Source organism: Macrobrachium rosenbergii, chromosome 10 (assembly GCF_040412425.1).
Source record: "Macrobrachium rosenbergii isolate ZJJX-2024 chromosome 10, ASM4041242v1, whole genome shotgun sequence".
Lineage (NCBI taxonomy): Eukaryota > Metazoa > Arthropoda > Malacostraca > Decapoda > Palaemonidae > Macrobrachium > Macrobrachium rosenbergii.
In genome coordinates this window covers 59,284,707-59,302,206 of record NC_089750.1, presented here as the reverse complement: position 1 = coordinate 59,302,206, position 17,500 = coordinate 59,284,707, and the positions used below count along the sequence as shown (strand labels likewise).

The following is a 17,500-nucleotide window of genomic DNA, read 5'->3' as shown; positions in this document are numbered from 1 at the left end:
TTTTAGAAATAAGTGATCGAATTATCTTGATTGCGTCTTAAGGAGGGGGTCTTCAAGGTTTTAAAGCCGCTCTTGGAAAAATAATAATAAAGTTACCAAGTTTTTGTTAGGTTAAAACAAAAATTTTGCCTTGAATTCTTTAAAAAATAAAGTTGTGAATTGCTTTCAGTTATTTTTCAGTTAGACTGTTTATAAAGCTTTTCATTTGATTATAATATAAATTCACAAAGGTAAAGGGAAAATTTAATTAACGAGAAAATGAACAAACTAATGGCAAATTCTTAGGATTTCATTATGCTTAACCCTTGAAATTTGCGACACTCATTTTCACCTATTTTACTAAATTGAATTAAGGACGTTTTAATAACTAGGGACCATTATGAAAGTCGAGTACAGAAATTAAAAGTGCTGCATCACAAAGCCTCACAGCAACTCTATAATGCAGCAACCTTGCCTCGAAGAACATCAAGAACGTTTTTGCATATTATGATCCACGGGATGGACAACAACGTTTGTTTCTGCGCCGGAATTGAGTCTTTGAAAGTCGGGATAAAGGGATTACGGAAACGCTTTTGATCTCCGCATCGAAAATGAGGACGATGGAGTCGCAAAGCCCCCTTGGTGAAAGCAGCTATTCCCTTTCAGCGATGAGCCTTTCCGGCAAAAGGAATGGCCGCCTCTCTCTCTCACTCTCCCGAGAGGAGGCGCATTCGGCTCTATTTAAGCATTTCCAACAGCAGGTGGGCGGTCGTGTCCATTTGCGAAAATGAATGCATTACTGCCCTAATACTATTCTTCTTGCATTTTAATACTTTTTCATCTATTTATCTATTTATTATTATTTTTTTGATAAGTGGGATCTCTTCTTTCTGTATTTCACTCCACTTCCTCTTAATTCTTCCTAATGAACACCAAATTCTTTGGAAGCTTGAATTTCGAGTCAATGGCCCCTTTGGGCTCTTTCATATGAATATGTTTCATCTACTGTAATAATAATAATAATAATAATAATAATAATAATAATAATAATAATAATAATAATAATGTTGGAGCCTGTTTATATAGTTATTTTAATTACATGACCCTCCTTGGAAACAGGTTGTTCTGGTATGTTCGGCGTCGTAAGCCAAGTCCTGAACGACACTGCGACAGATGTTAAGGACTCGAAGCTTCCCATGTCCCTACCATCAGCTGCAAATGACCGAGCATCATTTTCGAGAACATTCTGTTACTTCCCAGTTATGCAAACTTGTTGCCTGACTTCTCACGAATAACTGACTTCCTGCATGCATTACTCTCTCTCTCTCTCTCTCTCTCTCTCTCTCTCTCTCTCTCTCTCTCTCTCTCTTATCTATTCCTGTTGTCATACAATATTTTGGGGAACCTTCATTTACCAACTATGTGGGGATTTAAGTGAACTTATGAAAGCATCTCCAGTTCCTCTTTTTCTGGAAGAAGCCGTAAGGAATATTTTTTGGTAATATGAAGCGTTTTTAGTCATATTTGATCATTCATAAAACAAACATTCATATATAGAGCCCACATTAACGCACAGAGTGATAGAAAGACATTCAGAAAGACGGACAGACAGGCAGACACACACATAATCGTATATATTATACACACACACACATATATATATATGTGTATATACATACATACATACATACATACATACATACATACATACACACACACTACATATATATATATATATACATTTATATATATATATATATATATATATATATATATATATATATATATATATATATATATATATATATAAAATGTATAATGTATATATGTATGTATGTACATGAGTTATTGGCTGAGACAGCTGGCGGCAGAAGATACTAAATGGAATAAAACAACGACAGTTTTCAGCGTATGCTAACCGAGACGATTCCACGAAAAGAACTGGGTTAAACACGAAAGAAAGAATCATTATAACCGGGAAAGTAAACAGCCTCCTAAGGGAGGTTTATCTGAAGACTTGGAAAAGAATTTGTTTTTCACTCAAAGGTTGCTTCCAGCAGTTGTTACACATTCATCACATTTCTTAGATGAATGAATCTTCTTTTTATTTTTCGAACCTTGTGTAGAATTAGTGGGTCTTATTTGTCATTTTTATTTTCATTTCTATTGTACAAACTTTTTATTACTGAAAGTTTTTTTCTCATTTTTTTTTTCTGGTTGAGGAAGCGGAGGGAATATCACTTGAGGCCCTCCTGCTTTCTTGAGGATGTTAAAAAAATTTTGGGAATACACTTTATTTTTACTGTCATTTTTTTGCATATTAATATTCAGTTGGTAATATGAAGTAATGTAAAAACTAAAAACTTTTTTAATTCAGTTGCTAAAGGGTGATATCTTGAATATTTGTGCTAATGGAGAAACAAATCCAGTTATGTATTGGTACACATAATTAAAAATAAATATTTACAGAGAGCTTTCGGGAATCTATTCGACTGGAAAGGGGAATCGAACAGATTGCCGAAAACTCTCCGTAAAGATTTATTTTTAAACATATGTGCCCATACATAACTGCGGATTTGTTTCTCTATTTTAAGACGCTCATGTTACTATGGGTATTTTTTAATTGTGTTAATATTCTCTTTTTTTGACAATATGAAATAAAATTTTACCGATACAATTTCTGTTTAATCGTATACGTCGCGCTTTCCATTAATTTAATCAGGTTTTTGAAGTTAATTTTGTATTAGAAAGAGCTTTACATGTACTATGATATTTTTACTAGAGGCGCGGATGGTAATGATTCGACATGTTTATTGACGTAACGACTTTAGGGGAATAATTACATCTGCGTTTTTCCTTTCATAATTTTCCCTAAACTTCTGAGACATTATTGAACAGAAGTAGCTGCGTTCGTTACTGAACACTTTGATCCATCTCATTATCTCGAACTTTTGCCGTCAAAGAACATCATAAGTGAGCCAACTGTTGTGGAAGTCATTGTCAGTCACTGTAATGAAATGGGAATTTAATGAGCTAATTATCTCAGTTTTGTACAAATATCTAGAGTACTGTAAGTTAAGAGTTTTTAACCTAAAACTGAGCGCTATAATTCCCGAGAAAACAAACAGACTTTAATTGAACGGATTTTCGGTTAATTAGAAACTCCAGATAAAGTTGCAATTTGTAAGCGAAGAAACTCGGGTCCTTCGTCACACAAGTAATAAAACTTAATTTCGTTTTTTTTATTAGCACTCAACACTCTTTTTGTCTGGTTCCTGAGAACTAAAACTGGAAAAAAAATTCATTCTTTGCATTTGACTTTACAGGATATTTGCTCCCAGAAATTGACCAAATCATAAAAAGAACATAAAATTTGTTTTCTGTTGACATAAAACTTATTGAATAGAAAACTCGCTTCAACGCCAACTTGTCCTGAATATTAACATTCACGTATGATACGACCGGGTTCTCTAGACCATAATATATTCATATATATTGTTCCGCATGTTTATATATCATTTTCTAAAGACAATACCCCTCTAGTATTACAGAATTCTGTAACGTTTGAAGGTATTAATATGAATATCCCAACTCTATACACAACAGTTTCCATTTATAGAATACATAATTTACTGAATAGTGAAATACATACAGTAGAAATTAACCGCTTGCAAGCCTGAGTAATTTACAGTCAAGCACTCTACATTTAAATGTCATGAAATAAACGTTATAACGGGTAAACACAGAACACTATAGAAAATTAATGATTTCGTATATGTGTAGTTATTGGTGTTTTTTAAAATAAACATTTGTTACGTATTTAAATTCATGAGTAGATACCTGTACTAATATATATATATATATATATATATATATATATATATATATATATATATATATATATATATATATATATATATATATATATATATATATATTTGTGTGTGTGTGTGTATGTATATATATGAAATACATACATATATAATAAATACATATGCAACGTATGAAATTAAAGCAGTAAAGTTTGCTGAAATTTCAGTTGTAAACTATAGCGTTTTTTTTTTTATCATTCTGCAATGGTGCGCTTGAACATCTATAAGGAAAAAAGTTCAAATGCATTTATACACGGATACATGTATATATGCATGTATGTACAGTATATATTTACACACACACAGACACACACACACACACACACACACACACACATATATATATATATATATATATATATATATATATATATATATATATATATATATATATATATACTTCACGCTTCTGTGCGTTTCGGTTCCAAGGGAAGATATTCTAATCGTGCACATAAAATAATACTGTTTTCCAAATCAAAAACATATTACGTACCGAGTTCATGGTAAGTTCGACGGGCTTCTCTCTTCTCACTGAAAAATAATTAGGCAAAAGCAAATACCATACAAGAATATCTACTTTAATGATGATGATCAATTTCACTCCTACGGTCAGAGCTTGATTGGGTTGCTTGGGCTCATTTCATCGACTGACAAAACAGATAATAAAAAAGAAGGGATATACTAGTTTTGAGTAAATTATAACATATCTAATTGGTCTGAAATTTTGTTATGATTATCTACCACCAAGCAAAAAGAACACTTCTGCTGATTTTGCAGAAATATTGCTCTCATGAAAAAGAAGGTAAAATCGACCAGCACTCGAAAAGCGTAATTGATTACATTGCAGTGAAAGTGGAAAACGCTTTAGAAGGGACGAGAGGGAGAGAGAGAGAGAAAAAAAGGAAAGATGTGACCTAAAATTTTTTCCGTTGCGTCAATGTTTGCATGTTGACGTCAGGTAAATAAAGACAGCGCGACCCATTTGCGCTTTTGTTTCTCTATCCTTTAAAGTCGGACCCTTTTCTTCTGGCGAATGGATCACAAACAAAAATGTAGGCGCTGTTCGTTTCCTTTGTCAATGAAAAAAAAATTGGGCGTGTATGTCAACAAATACTTCGATTCAGGATTGGGACGCGGAATACAACGTTTGGTTTTACAGGAATGAAATAAGGGTTTCAGAATGGTTACTGTATCTAGGTGCGTGAATAATGTTGTAATAAATGGTGCCAAGTGACTAGAGTTTTCTTTCAGTTGCGTTCTGCGCTGTAAATAAGACAAACTCTGCCGGTTCTTGTTTATTATTATTATTATTATTATTATTATTATTATTATTATTATTATTATTATTATTATTATTATTATTATTATTTTTATCTATCTGTTTTTTATCAGTTTATCAGTTTGCTAATTCATTAATTCTTTTTGATTAAGTGATTTCTCTCTGTGTTTCCCATTCTCTACTGAACACCATATTCTTTGGAAGCTTGAATTTCAAGTCAATGGTCCCTGTGGGCTTGTTCCATATGAATAGGGTTCATCTTCTGAATAATAATAATAATAATAATAATAATAATAATAATAATAATAATAATAATAATAATAATAATAATAATAATAATAATATCTGGAAAGGATACATATTCCTTTCCTTGGTCTCTAATAGCACACGCTATTCCTGTTCACCCACTCACGTGACTGTCGTAAGGAACTTTTTTTCTTTGTTTTTTACGAAGAACAGGAAGTCGAGTCCACCCTCCTTTTAACTTCCTGATACCCTGCCTTCTCCTATTTACTCAGGCCGCTGGCCTCTTGTACCACGTCGTCACCTTTTGCCTTATTAGAGACACCCCAGAGTTTTGTCACAAGATCCCCAAAAGGTCACGGGAAAATTATTCTCCAACGGCCGCTCGCTTTTATTAGTTTTCACCCTCTCAGGCACCCGTGCTAAGTGATATATCTTGCTTTAAGTTGCTACAGTAGATTTCGCTAATGGTAGTTAAACGGTTTCTTTTGTTTATTTGCGATTTTCAGTAGAGTCATCGCATTTTATGTTTCAATGCTTTTCGCTTTCATAAAATGAAGTCTGTGACCGCCTGGCTGACATTAATGTTGATAAAGGTAAAAAATACTACACCTTTCTCTATTTACAACACATAGTATTTTCACTTCAAAGACAATAAACAGAATGAAGTCTTTGGGTTTGGCTGACATTAATATTGATAAAGGTAAAAATACTACACCTCTCTTGTTCAGTTTACGTATCATAGCTTTGCCATTTGAAGGACAAAGCAACATGATAATTTAGATATTCTTAACGAAAGAATTATATACTCGTATAGGACTGATTTCCTTGTACCTGAGAATAACTGAGCAGTTGATTACTCAGATTAATATATATATATATATATATATATATATATATATATATATATATATATATATATATATATATTATATATATATATATATTACACACACATACAAACATATATACATATTATCTATCTATCTATCTATCTATCTATCTATCTATCTATCTATCTATCTATATATATATATATATATATATATATATATATATATATATACAGATATATATATGTGTGTGTGTGTGTGTGTGTGTGTGTGTGTGTGTGTGGGTGTGTGTGTGTGAGTGTGTGTGTGTTTGATTTTCTGCGACTACAAAACCAACAAAAACAACACGTCATCCTCAAAATTAAGGGATACCACATATTGAGGAAACTCGTCTTTGCTCTCACAGTTAATAGAAATTGCTTTGATTAAAACCTATAAGAAAATAGGGTGAAAATCCGAAGGCTGGTGAAACAATACATTATTCGGTAATCAAAATTTTATTCAATTTTCCTGAAGATTTTTTGTAAGGCTTTGAATGGATTCCAACTTTTCTCAAAGGAGACGCAAACGTATTAAGTCCGGACGAGTGACATAAAAAAAAAATCAATGACTATTAATTTCGTCAAAAGTATTATAGAATCCGCAAAACCTTTCACTTCGTAATTGCATTCATAATTACTCCTCAATTAACCCGTTAATTCAAATGTTCCATTTGAGGTTTTGGGTCAGGAACGAAAGGCTAAAATTCAAAGAACTCTTCATTAATGACGTAATGAGTTTAACGAGGTGGTTCTTTGATTAATCAGGCGGCAGTCGGCGACATTAGCATAGATTAATTTTGCTCTGTGTGTCACGGCCCAAGATCAAACGCCGTTTCCGCGCGCGACGGATATGCTTCACTGTCCCAAAGGCTCGCTGTTCCCTGCAGTTTTCGGTGGAATATTAGTATTCGGGGATGTGCAGTATTTGAAGTCTTGTTCAAAGCAATGTATTTGCTATGTTCAGTGAATATGCTTTAATTTCTTAGACTTGTATTTTAATTTCTAATTATTCAAGTTCTTAACGAAAAAAGCAAATAATTCAGTCGTATACGTTCGGTCTCTTGTGCCGGTTCTGATAGAAGAATAAAGGCCTTACTAAAATACAAATTCTTAAAATATTCTTGCCAAAATGATATAATTACTACTGGAGAAAGCATGCCATATATTTATTTAGATTTTTTTTATAAAGACATAGACTGCAGAACATAGAGATAAAGTTCCAAGCAGGACAAGAAAGCATCTGATTTGTACTAACAACAACAGAGACGGGAATTCCGACAATGGCTTATTGACTGTCATCAGAACTTGTGGAGGGAACACGATGTAGTTTCCGGTAATAAATGTATCTCATCTAAACTCCATCTAACTTCTTGATGGGGCCCAAAAGACTCCCTGTTCAAAGTACAGTAGAACAACATTCATTACATTTGCCGAGAGAGATTTTTCGCTCGTTAATTAATCAATTAAATTTCGCCCCTCCGCCCCCAAAAAAAAAAAAAAATTGAACTGGAACTTTTTGCAGAGCATAAATGGTTTAGCTTTGATCATATCCATTTATCTATCTATCTATTATGTAATTATGTATATACCTACGCTGATGTACACATTATTATGGAATTCACGTTGTACTTCATATAAAAATTAATCCATCTCTAGAACAGTGCCTAGTAATGATAACCATAATCACATTTATGCAATAATGAGACCATACAAAATATTTCAAACACACGCAAGGAAGTTATTAAAAAAAGATAATACCAAATGACATTTCTTTCGAATGAACACTATATTAATTGCAAGCTTGTATTTCAAGTCCATGGCCCCTGTGGGGTTGTTCCATATGAATAGGGCTCATCTTCTGAATAATAATAATAATAATAATAATAATAATAATAATAATAATAATAATAATAATAATAATAATAATAATAATAATAATAATAATAATAATAATAATAATAATTTATCTTTCAAATATCCCATATGAAATAGGTGGAAGACACTATGGCCAAAAAGGAGCAACCTGTCTTTTGTGTTTCTACAGGAAGGATGTGAGCAGGTCCCCATAGATAACCAGCGTCCCTGAACTGCTCTATTTAGCCCTCAAAGAGCCTACTTTATAAAACAGAGTCACTGGGCTTCCCTTGGAAATACCAAAGGTCCCCGACATCACCAGGGAACAAAGATTCCCTCCGGAATCTCCAGAGTATAGCTTCTTTAAGCAAATTGACTTGAATTAAACTTTTTGTTTATCTTTTAAGTTTTTGGTTCGTAAGTTTAATGTAGTCACTTAATAAGTGGAATAAGAGAATTTCTGTTTTAATGAAAAATTCCGGTATTTGCTGAAGAACAAATGATCAAACCTAGTGCAATCACTTAAATGAAATTATTATTGGATATATATATTGTCTACGAAAGGGTGTCTTTTCCGTATTTTTTCATTAAAAACGTAATACACTTGCGTGCTAGAGTTTGTATTCAAACAGATTGATAGAACCAATACAAACTGCAATACTTAACTCCATTTTCCGTGTAATTCTCAAGAGATAATGCAGTTATTCAGTAGATAGAATCCAGTTTTTTCAAATGTATGAAACACCGAAAACTGAATTCAGACCTCAAATGAACTCCAAGCTTCAGGTTCTAAAGGGACCTTAGAACCCAGCAGAAATCTAAGCTTTTAGTTCAGGTCGCCACCGCAGTTCTTCTGGGAATGCCTGAATAATTCAAATCATCTGTTATTGCAGCTCATGTGATAGGCTTTGCTCTCCAGAGGATTATGCTAACGGAGATCAGGGACTGAATATTCAGCCGGGTTTGTTTATAAAGTTCCGCCTGTGTCTTGCATATGCGGTTCGCTACTAGACACAGCTGATATGTTTATGACAGCTCCACTGTGAATTCATGCGCCCACGGTAATACCCGAGATTAATATCTCATTCATTGCAAGACCAAGAACTTTGAATGTAATTTGAATAACTGATGAACTGTGATGTGGGAAGATTTGATAACAATACTTAGAGCCTCAAACGCAAAGATGTTTTTTTTTGTGTGTGTGTGTTGGGGTTTCTCGGGAACATTAAGTTACTTGATACCTACCACGCTCGCTATTGTTTTCCTATTTTCAAAACTCTGTTAAAGGATTAAACGTTAAATTATTGAAACTGTTATCCTACTTATCTATACAGCTGTATATAAATAACATCAGCTTTTATTTTCATGCATTCGTTTTCAATGATGAAGATGAACAGCAAAATTACATGCTTCCATCACACTTGTGTCCTAGATTATACTTCTAAGAAATGATAATAGAGCTTCAGTATCAAATGTTTCAGGCACAGATCTAGATAAAAGTAATAAAATCAACATTATTTCATGATTACTGCCAGTATATATATTACTTAGATCATCAACCGGTATGCATGAGCCGAATGATGGCTGTTACATGTGAATATTTTTACCCAGGTTCTTTTTTTAGTCTGATTTGTAAATCAAAGTAAATCAAAAACGTCTATGTCAATATTTGTTGTCATATTGCAACAAAATAATCTATGTCAATATTCGTTGTAATATTGCTACAAAGTAATCTCTGTTAATAGTCATTGTAACATTGCTACAGAGTAATCTGTCAAAAGTCGTCGTAATATTGCTACAGAGTAATCTAAGTTAATAGCCATTGTAATATTGCTACAGAGTAATCTCTGTCAATAATCGTTGTAATGTTGCTACAGAACAATCTATATCAATAGTCGTGGTAATATTGCTACAGAGTAATCTATGACAATAATCGTTGTAATATTGCTACAGAGTAATCTATGTCAATAAGGTGTAATATTCCTACAGAGTAATTTTTGTCAATAACCGTTGTAATATTGCTGTAGAGTAATCTATGTCAATAATCGTTGTCTTATTGCTACAGAGTAAAATCAGTTAGTCAGTTATTCAACAAACATTGCTATCCCAATGCGTCTTCAAGTGTGACAATATTCGTCTTTCAGCTCTGTACAATGTAAACATACTGTTGACTTGCTGGCTTTGGTGATACTGATCACGTATCATACGACCCATAAAGACGAAGGTATAAATGTCCCAAGATATGACCTCGAGGAGGAAAACACTTTACTTCTTTCCTTCATCTATCTATTCCTTTTTTGTGTTGTTTTGTTTCGTCTTCTTCTTTTCCTTCTAGTATAGAGCCAGCTTTTTCAATTTTTTATTATGGGTTTTAGTTTCGTAATATATATATATATATATATATATATATATATATATATATATATATATATATATATATATATATATATATATATATATATATATATATATATATATATATATATATATATATATATATATATATATGTACATATATGTATATATATATATATATATATATATATATATATATATATATATATATATATATATATATATATATATATATATATATATATATATATATATATATATATATATATATATATATATATATACATCCTCAGGAGCAAGGGAAACGAAGACCTCCATTCTTACAAATTTATTGCCGACGTTTCATGACACAAGTCATATTTTCAAAGCTAAAAAAGAAAATAATTTTCACCACAGACAGAATCACAGTATTTAAAAAGTTTTTAAATCTAAAATATTTAAAATTCACAAAAAATGGCAATGCAGCGTTAAAATTAGGTATATAAATGAACATAAAACAAGAAAAAAAAAGGATCACAAAAGATATACGTCAAAGGAACCAAGACACTCTCACCAAGGGAAATGAAAGAGTGCGTGTCTTGATTCCCTTGACTTAGGCCTATATCTTTTGTGATTTTTTTTTTCTTGTCTTGTATTTATTTATATACCTAATTTTAACGCTGCATTGTCATTTTTTTGTGAATTTTAAATATTTTAAATTTTTAATTTTTTTTTAAATACTGTGATTTTATGTGTTGTAAATTATTTTCTCTTTCAGTCTTGAAAATGTGACATGTGTCATGAAATGTCGGCAATAAGTTTGTAAGGATGGATGTTTTCGTTTCCCCTGTTCCTTGAGGATGTGTATATGTTGGCCGTGGCTTCTCCTTCTGTGTGTGTGTGTATATATATATATATATATCTGTGTATGTGTATATATATATATATATATATATATATATATATATATATATATAGATATATATATATAATATATATATATATATATATATATATATATATATATATATATATATATATATACACACACATATATATATATATATATATATATATATATATATATATATATATATATATATATATATATATATATATATATATATATATATATATATATATATATAACTGTGCTGGGCCCATGTTCGACTCTCCGGCCGGCCAATGAAGAATTAGAGGAATTTATTTCTGGTGATAGAAATTCATTTCTCAGTATAATGTGGTTCGGATAACACAGTAAGCTGTAGGTCCCGTTGCTAGGTAACCAACTGGTTCTTAGCCACGTAAAATAAGTCTAATCCTTCGGGCCAGCCTTAGGAGAGCTGTTAATCAGCTCAGTGGTCTGGTTAAAGTAAGGTATACTTTTTAACTTTGTACTTGTATGTATATATATATATATATATATATATATATATATATATATATATATATATATATATATATATATATATATATATATATATATATATATACATATAACATGGTTTGAAATGAAGAGGAAAATAATGAAAAATAATTTGGTCGTTGAAAATGACTGAAAAGCGTCTGGTAGTTAGCCAACAAATCTTTGCAATTGTCTCAACGGGAAGTCATAAGATAAATTCACAAAATAACTAGTGAACAAATTACTTTCTTTCTTGATTTAGTTGAAGGCGATACTATGGCAAAACCAAATCATCGTACAAAACAAAAATCGCATAAGCATTGAGAAGTAAATCAGTCCAGCTATTAAAGCAAAGAATAAGAAATAAAAAATTGGATATCAAAAAACAAAGGAAACAACTTTCCAATACCACAAATAAATAAATCAGTACTGGTTAGTAGAGTTGTTAGTAATATTTAATGTAGAGAAAGAATTGAGAAATCGATAAGAAAATCAATGTCTTTTGTATGTTAAACCAAATCATGAAGTAATTTTATTTCATGTCTATAATTAAGTAAAGCTTCGGGATGATGCTACTTCATTTAGACGATCTTTGACTTATAAAAGCCTGTGTGTGGCTGCGTGCTTTTTTTTTTTTTTTTTTGACTCCCTTTTTAGTTTGCTTTAAAAGAAAACTATTGAGAAGGCCATTTCTCTGTCCGCCCTCAGATCTCAAAAACTACTGAGGCTAGAGGGCTGCAAATTGGTATGTTGATCATCCACCCTCCAATCATCAAACATACCAAATTGCAGCCCTCTAGCTTTAGTAGTTTTGATTTTATTTAAGGTTAAAGTCAGCCATGATCGTGCGTCTCGCAACGTTACAGGACATGCCAACACCGGGCCGTGACTCAAATTTTCATGGGCCGCGGCTTATACAGCATTATACTGAGACCACCGAAAGACAGGTCTATTTTCGGTGCGCCTTAATTATACACTGTACAGAAAACTCGATTGCGCCGAAGAAAGTTCGGCTTATTTTTTACTTGTTTCTTACCGTTATGCAGAATAGTTATCGATGTTATGATTCCTCAGTTGTAGTAAGCAGCAAATGCCTCTATGGGTCTATATGCTCTTATGTTTCGTTCCGTCGTATGTACGTTTCTGGACGTCTTGCCTTCTCTTCCTTACACTTTTGTTCTGTTCTGAGATTCTGCTTTGCACTGACTTTTACGACAGCGCAAAATCTACTCTTTCTCTCTTTTTAACTCTCCTGGCAGGCAGAGCGATCTCTCTCTCTCTCTCTCTCTCTCTCTCTCTCTGTGTTTTTAACTCACGTGTGAAATAATAGCTGACGAGTTTGGGCTTTATATTTATAAACTTCTTCAGGCAATGCTGAAGAATACAGTGAGCAGTGGGGTGCCAACAAGCGAATATTCTACACCGCTGATGCCCGACGAATACCTCATTCGGTACCTCTATAGAGTCAACCAGGCCGATTAGTGAAAATTTTCTATCTAAGTCTAATTTTACTTAAAACTGAGACGAGAGCTGGGGAAAAAACTAAGTTCACTTTAAGTGCGATCTGAGAGAGAGAGAGAGAGAGAGAGAGAGAGAGAGAGAGAGAGAGAGAGAACGATCTGAGAGAGAGAGAGAGAGAGAGAGAGAGAGGGCTTGTAACGTACATAAGAACACACTACATTATCAATCTCCCTCACTTCTTTCTCCTGCTACCTTTTGCCCAGCTCGAGAGGAAGTGCATGACATCCAACTACCCCTTAGTTAGCATCATGTCTCAACTACGTAATGATTCACCACCACCATCACTGTTCACTATTTCACTATCAATATCCGCTCTAATACTCATTTCACTATCGCCGCCCACGGCGAGCCGATTCTGAAAAATGCTGAGTTGAGTATAAAACCTTTGTTGTTGTTATTATAAACCAAACATGGCTTTTATGAGGCGCCACAGGCATCAGAGTTCGTTGTTATGACTTTCCGTCCAGGGCATTAGTAAGCATTTCTTGGCTAACTATCAGGTGTTTTACAATCATTTTCAACAACCATTTCCTTTTCAATTTGTTCTCTTTTCCTTTCAAACTACGTGGGTCCATATGAGATTCTATAATATATACATACAGACTTACATGAATATATATACATAAATATATGTATATTATATATATATATATATATATATATATATATATATATATATATATATATATATATATATATATATATTGCATATATGTATGTATGTATGTGTATGTGCGTGTATCTCTTCTCAAACTATCAAGTACATAATTCTCTTCCTAGGAGAACAGTGTAATAATCAATAAAATGAAAATAGATTTTTTTTATCGGAAGTGCTAGTATAAACTGAATTAAGACTGTTCTTCCTAGTTTTTGTGCACAAATTAGTTTAGTAAATTTTTTTGTTAGTTATTCATCATGAATGTATCAAATTTTATTTTTTTTATTTTATAGGTGGAGAAACTCACTGGTTCGCATACCATTATGCAATTAAGTTAAGAAAAGTAAATCTACATTTTGATCTTAAATGACACTACAACTATCAATACTGACGTTGCTCCACTTACCTTGAGTTAAATGTGAAAACACGCCAACTATTTTCCATACAATTTCGTTTATCTTCCTTTGTTTCTTCTTAATATATGAGCGAGTTCCATTTTGAAGAGACAATACAAAATACATCATATTAAAGGGTTTTATTATTTCGTCACAAATGGAGATAAAGAAAATAGGTAAACGCGACAGCCATTCTAATGTGCCGTGAATAAGGAGTCAAAATCAGGCAATTTTTTATATTAGGCAACAGAACCCTTACTGCACAAGAAAAGCCGGTTGGATGTGTTTGTCCTAGTGCCCAGTGGATGGCACCAGCTTGCACTTTTTAGTACTAAGGCATTTCATTTTAACAATATTGGAGGAAGTGTTTTGGAACATGGATAAATTGGCATTGCTGCCGGACGTACCAATGTTATTCCCTCTACAATACTTCTTGTATTATTGCCGAGAAAATTTCCACCTTGGAGCAAATGAAAGTCATTTAGTTTTAATAAGAAAAATATGTTCCTCATGTTGTCCGAGTTTGTGGTCCGTCGTCACTGAGAGACCTCTTCTTCTTTATCTTGATCCAACTACGTTGGAAAATCAATTGCATGTTAAAAGAAGTGTACGAGATGGGTTAATACAGAAGTAACTGCTTTATAAAAAAGTAGCCGGTCAGAATACATCATCATGACACCTTTGGAAATATGATGTAGTATTTATTAATGATGCGGTTCAATAAACGTTCATCAATACCTTTAATTATTGTCTTTATACCTGTAATAATACCAGAAAGTATAGAAGACGAAAGGTTTGACTAGTTTCGTATAAATGACATTGGCGATTAGCATACAAACACGCACACACAATATATATATATATATATATATATATATATATATATATATATATATATATATATATATATATATATATATATATATATATATATATATATATATATATATATATATATATATATATATATATATATATATATATATATATATATATATATATATATATATATATATATATATATATATATATATATATATATATATATATATATATATATATATATAAAGGTTTAACTGAATCCTCTTGAATACTGCAGCTAATGTCGATACTGGACATTACAAGAACAGACAAAGGGAGATTACAAAGGATTTTTATTGAAGAGATTTAAACTTACAAAGGTTCCAAGAAGAGGTAATCCAGGGCACATAAATTGTATGGACTGATATTTTTTTCACCGGAAATCATTTCTCGGTATATATATGTTTTCATATAATAAAAATCATAATGCCTCCGGGAATTAAAATGTACTGCGTTAAGGCTGCTCTTCCTAAATTCTGTATATGAATGTTAGTTCAGATATATTTCGTTTTGTTATGTGTCATGTGAGAATAATATTTTCTTCTGTTGAATTTTATGAATGAACAATCTTTATGGCTCGCTCAGTATTATGCAACGAAGTCTAGAAGCATAAAGATATATTTTGATCTAAATGACTCTACCGTTAACAGGGTTGGCGAAGTTCCGCCCAGCCTGAGTTAACTACGAATAAAACATGCTAACTATTTTCCAGAGTATTTGTGTTTATTTTTAATTGTCTTCAAACTATATGAAGAGAGAATGCATGAACGGTAAAAATCTTAAGTTTAAATCCCATTACAGTAAGGAGTTTTTTTTCACTCTGTCATAACTAAGGTGATAAAAATTGGTAAGAGCGAAAGGTTAATCGGAACTGCCTTGGAAGAGAAAACAACAGTTTGGTAATTTCTAATTTAAGGTACAAAAGTGAAGACTAAGCCCTTTACTGAAGCCGGCTGGACAGGTTTCTCTGAGGGCCCGATAGATGGCACGAGCCTGCACTTTTTACAATGTTGGTATTTCATTTTAACACTTGGGGAGGAATGTTAAGATATATTTGCATAAATGTACCGAGCATAACAATCTGATCCTGTCTACATCAATCTTGAATTAATGTCTGGCGAAATTTCGTACACTATATATGAATAAATGTTTTTTAGTTTTAATATGAAAAATATTTTCTTAGTGTTGCCTGCGATTTTGGTTTTTCATAATAATGGTCATTCCCGTCTGATGTAAATGGGACTCTTACAGAACGAGCGCCTTTTGTTTTGCCTTGTTCCCAATAAATTTTGCATACATTGAATGTTAATGAAAGCGTCAGCAAAGGATTCATAAAGATGTAGTTACTTTTAGGTAAACTAACCGTTCTGAATACATTATCATGAAAATTATGTAAATATGAAATGATGTTTATTAATGTTTGGATTTAACAAATGTCTTAATACCTTTAATCGTGATCTTAATACATATATTACTACCGGACCACATAGAGGAGGAGAGAGGTTTGAGTGAATTTGTAAATGTATAACACTGACGATTGAAATTTGTATATTAATTGTTTGGACAAATTTATTCTATTTTATAATGGACATGGCAGAAGTTCACTGACGTCCTCTAGCCTACATCATGCTATATACGTGATAATGATGAAATCACACACAAGCGAGCACACACACACGCGCACGCACACACACACTCACACGCACCATATCGATTTACTGCAGCACGCCTGAATTCAATATTAAAGACTGCTGCAGCTCAATCACTTGTTCCAGCTTCAAAGTACTTGTGCAGAAGACAAGTGTCGGCTATCGGGAAAAACGAGGGTATACGGCCAATTTTATACCGGCGGTTTATTATTATTTCGTTAGTTATATTGTTAATATTCTTATTAGTGCTTTGCCCTCGTCCCTGATGCTCCAGCATCTAATGGCCAGCTTAAAGCAGCACCACCTGAAATCTGGTCTGCAATTGAGTTCGACACCCCTGGCCTGAGCATTAAGAATATCCCACAAAATCAACTTGCTTATGACTTATTGTTACTTCGTTACATTTTAATAATAGCTGAACATAAATCATATACTGTAACAGCATTCTACCAGCTGTCAAGAAAATTTTGGTCGGCCTACGAGACATATTCTAAGAAACGAAAGCTTGTATTATTAATTAAACATAAAAGAGCATTAAATAATGACACCTAATTTACTGGGAGTATTTCATACAAA

At 32.3% G+C, this 17,500-nt stretch overlaps 1 protein-coding gene across 8 annotated transcripts in view; it reads right to left on the bottom strand.

Moving 5' to 3' along the window:
• Window positions 1-17,500, bottom strand: part of LOC136842661 (protein Star-like) — a 222,793-nt gene that overhangs the window by 40,726 nt on the left and 164,567 nt on the right. For 2 of the 8 annotated variants that reach the window (XM_067110296.1, XM_067110298.1), the window contains exon 1: window positions 12,877-13,456. The exons of 5 other annotated variants lie outside the window; for them this stretch is intronic. Coding sequence is in view for 1 of the 3 variants with exons in the window: in XM_067110288.1 (XP_066966389.1) it covers window positions 13,554-13,586 (33 nt within the window). In the remaining 2 variants the exon portion in view is untranslated. Of the gene's footprint in view, window positions 1-12,876; window positions 13,457-13,553; window positions 13,658-17,500 lie in introns of those variants that run through there. One more of the 8 variants, XM_067110288.1, reaches the window with a different exon arrangement.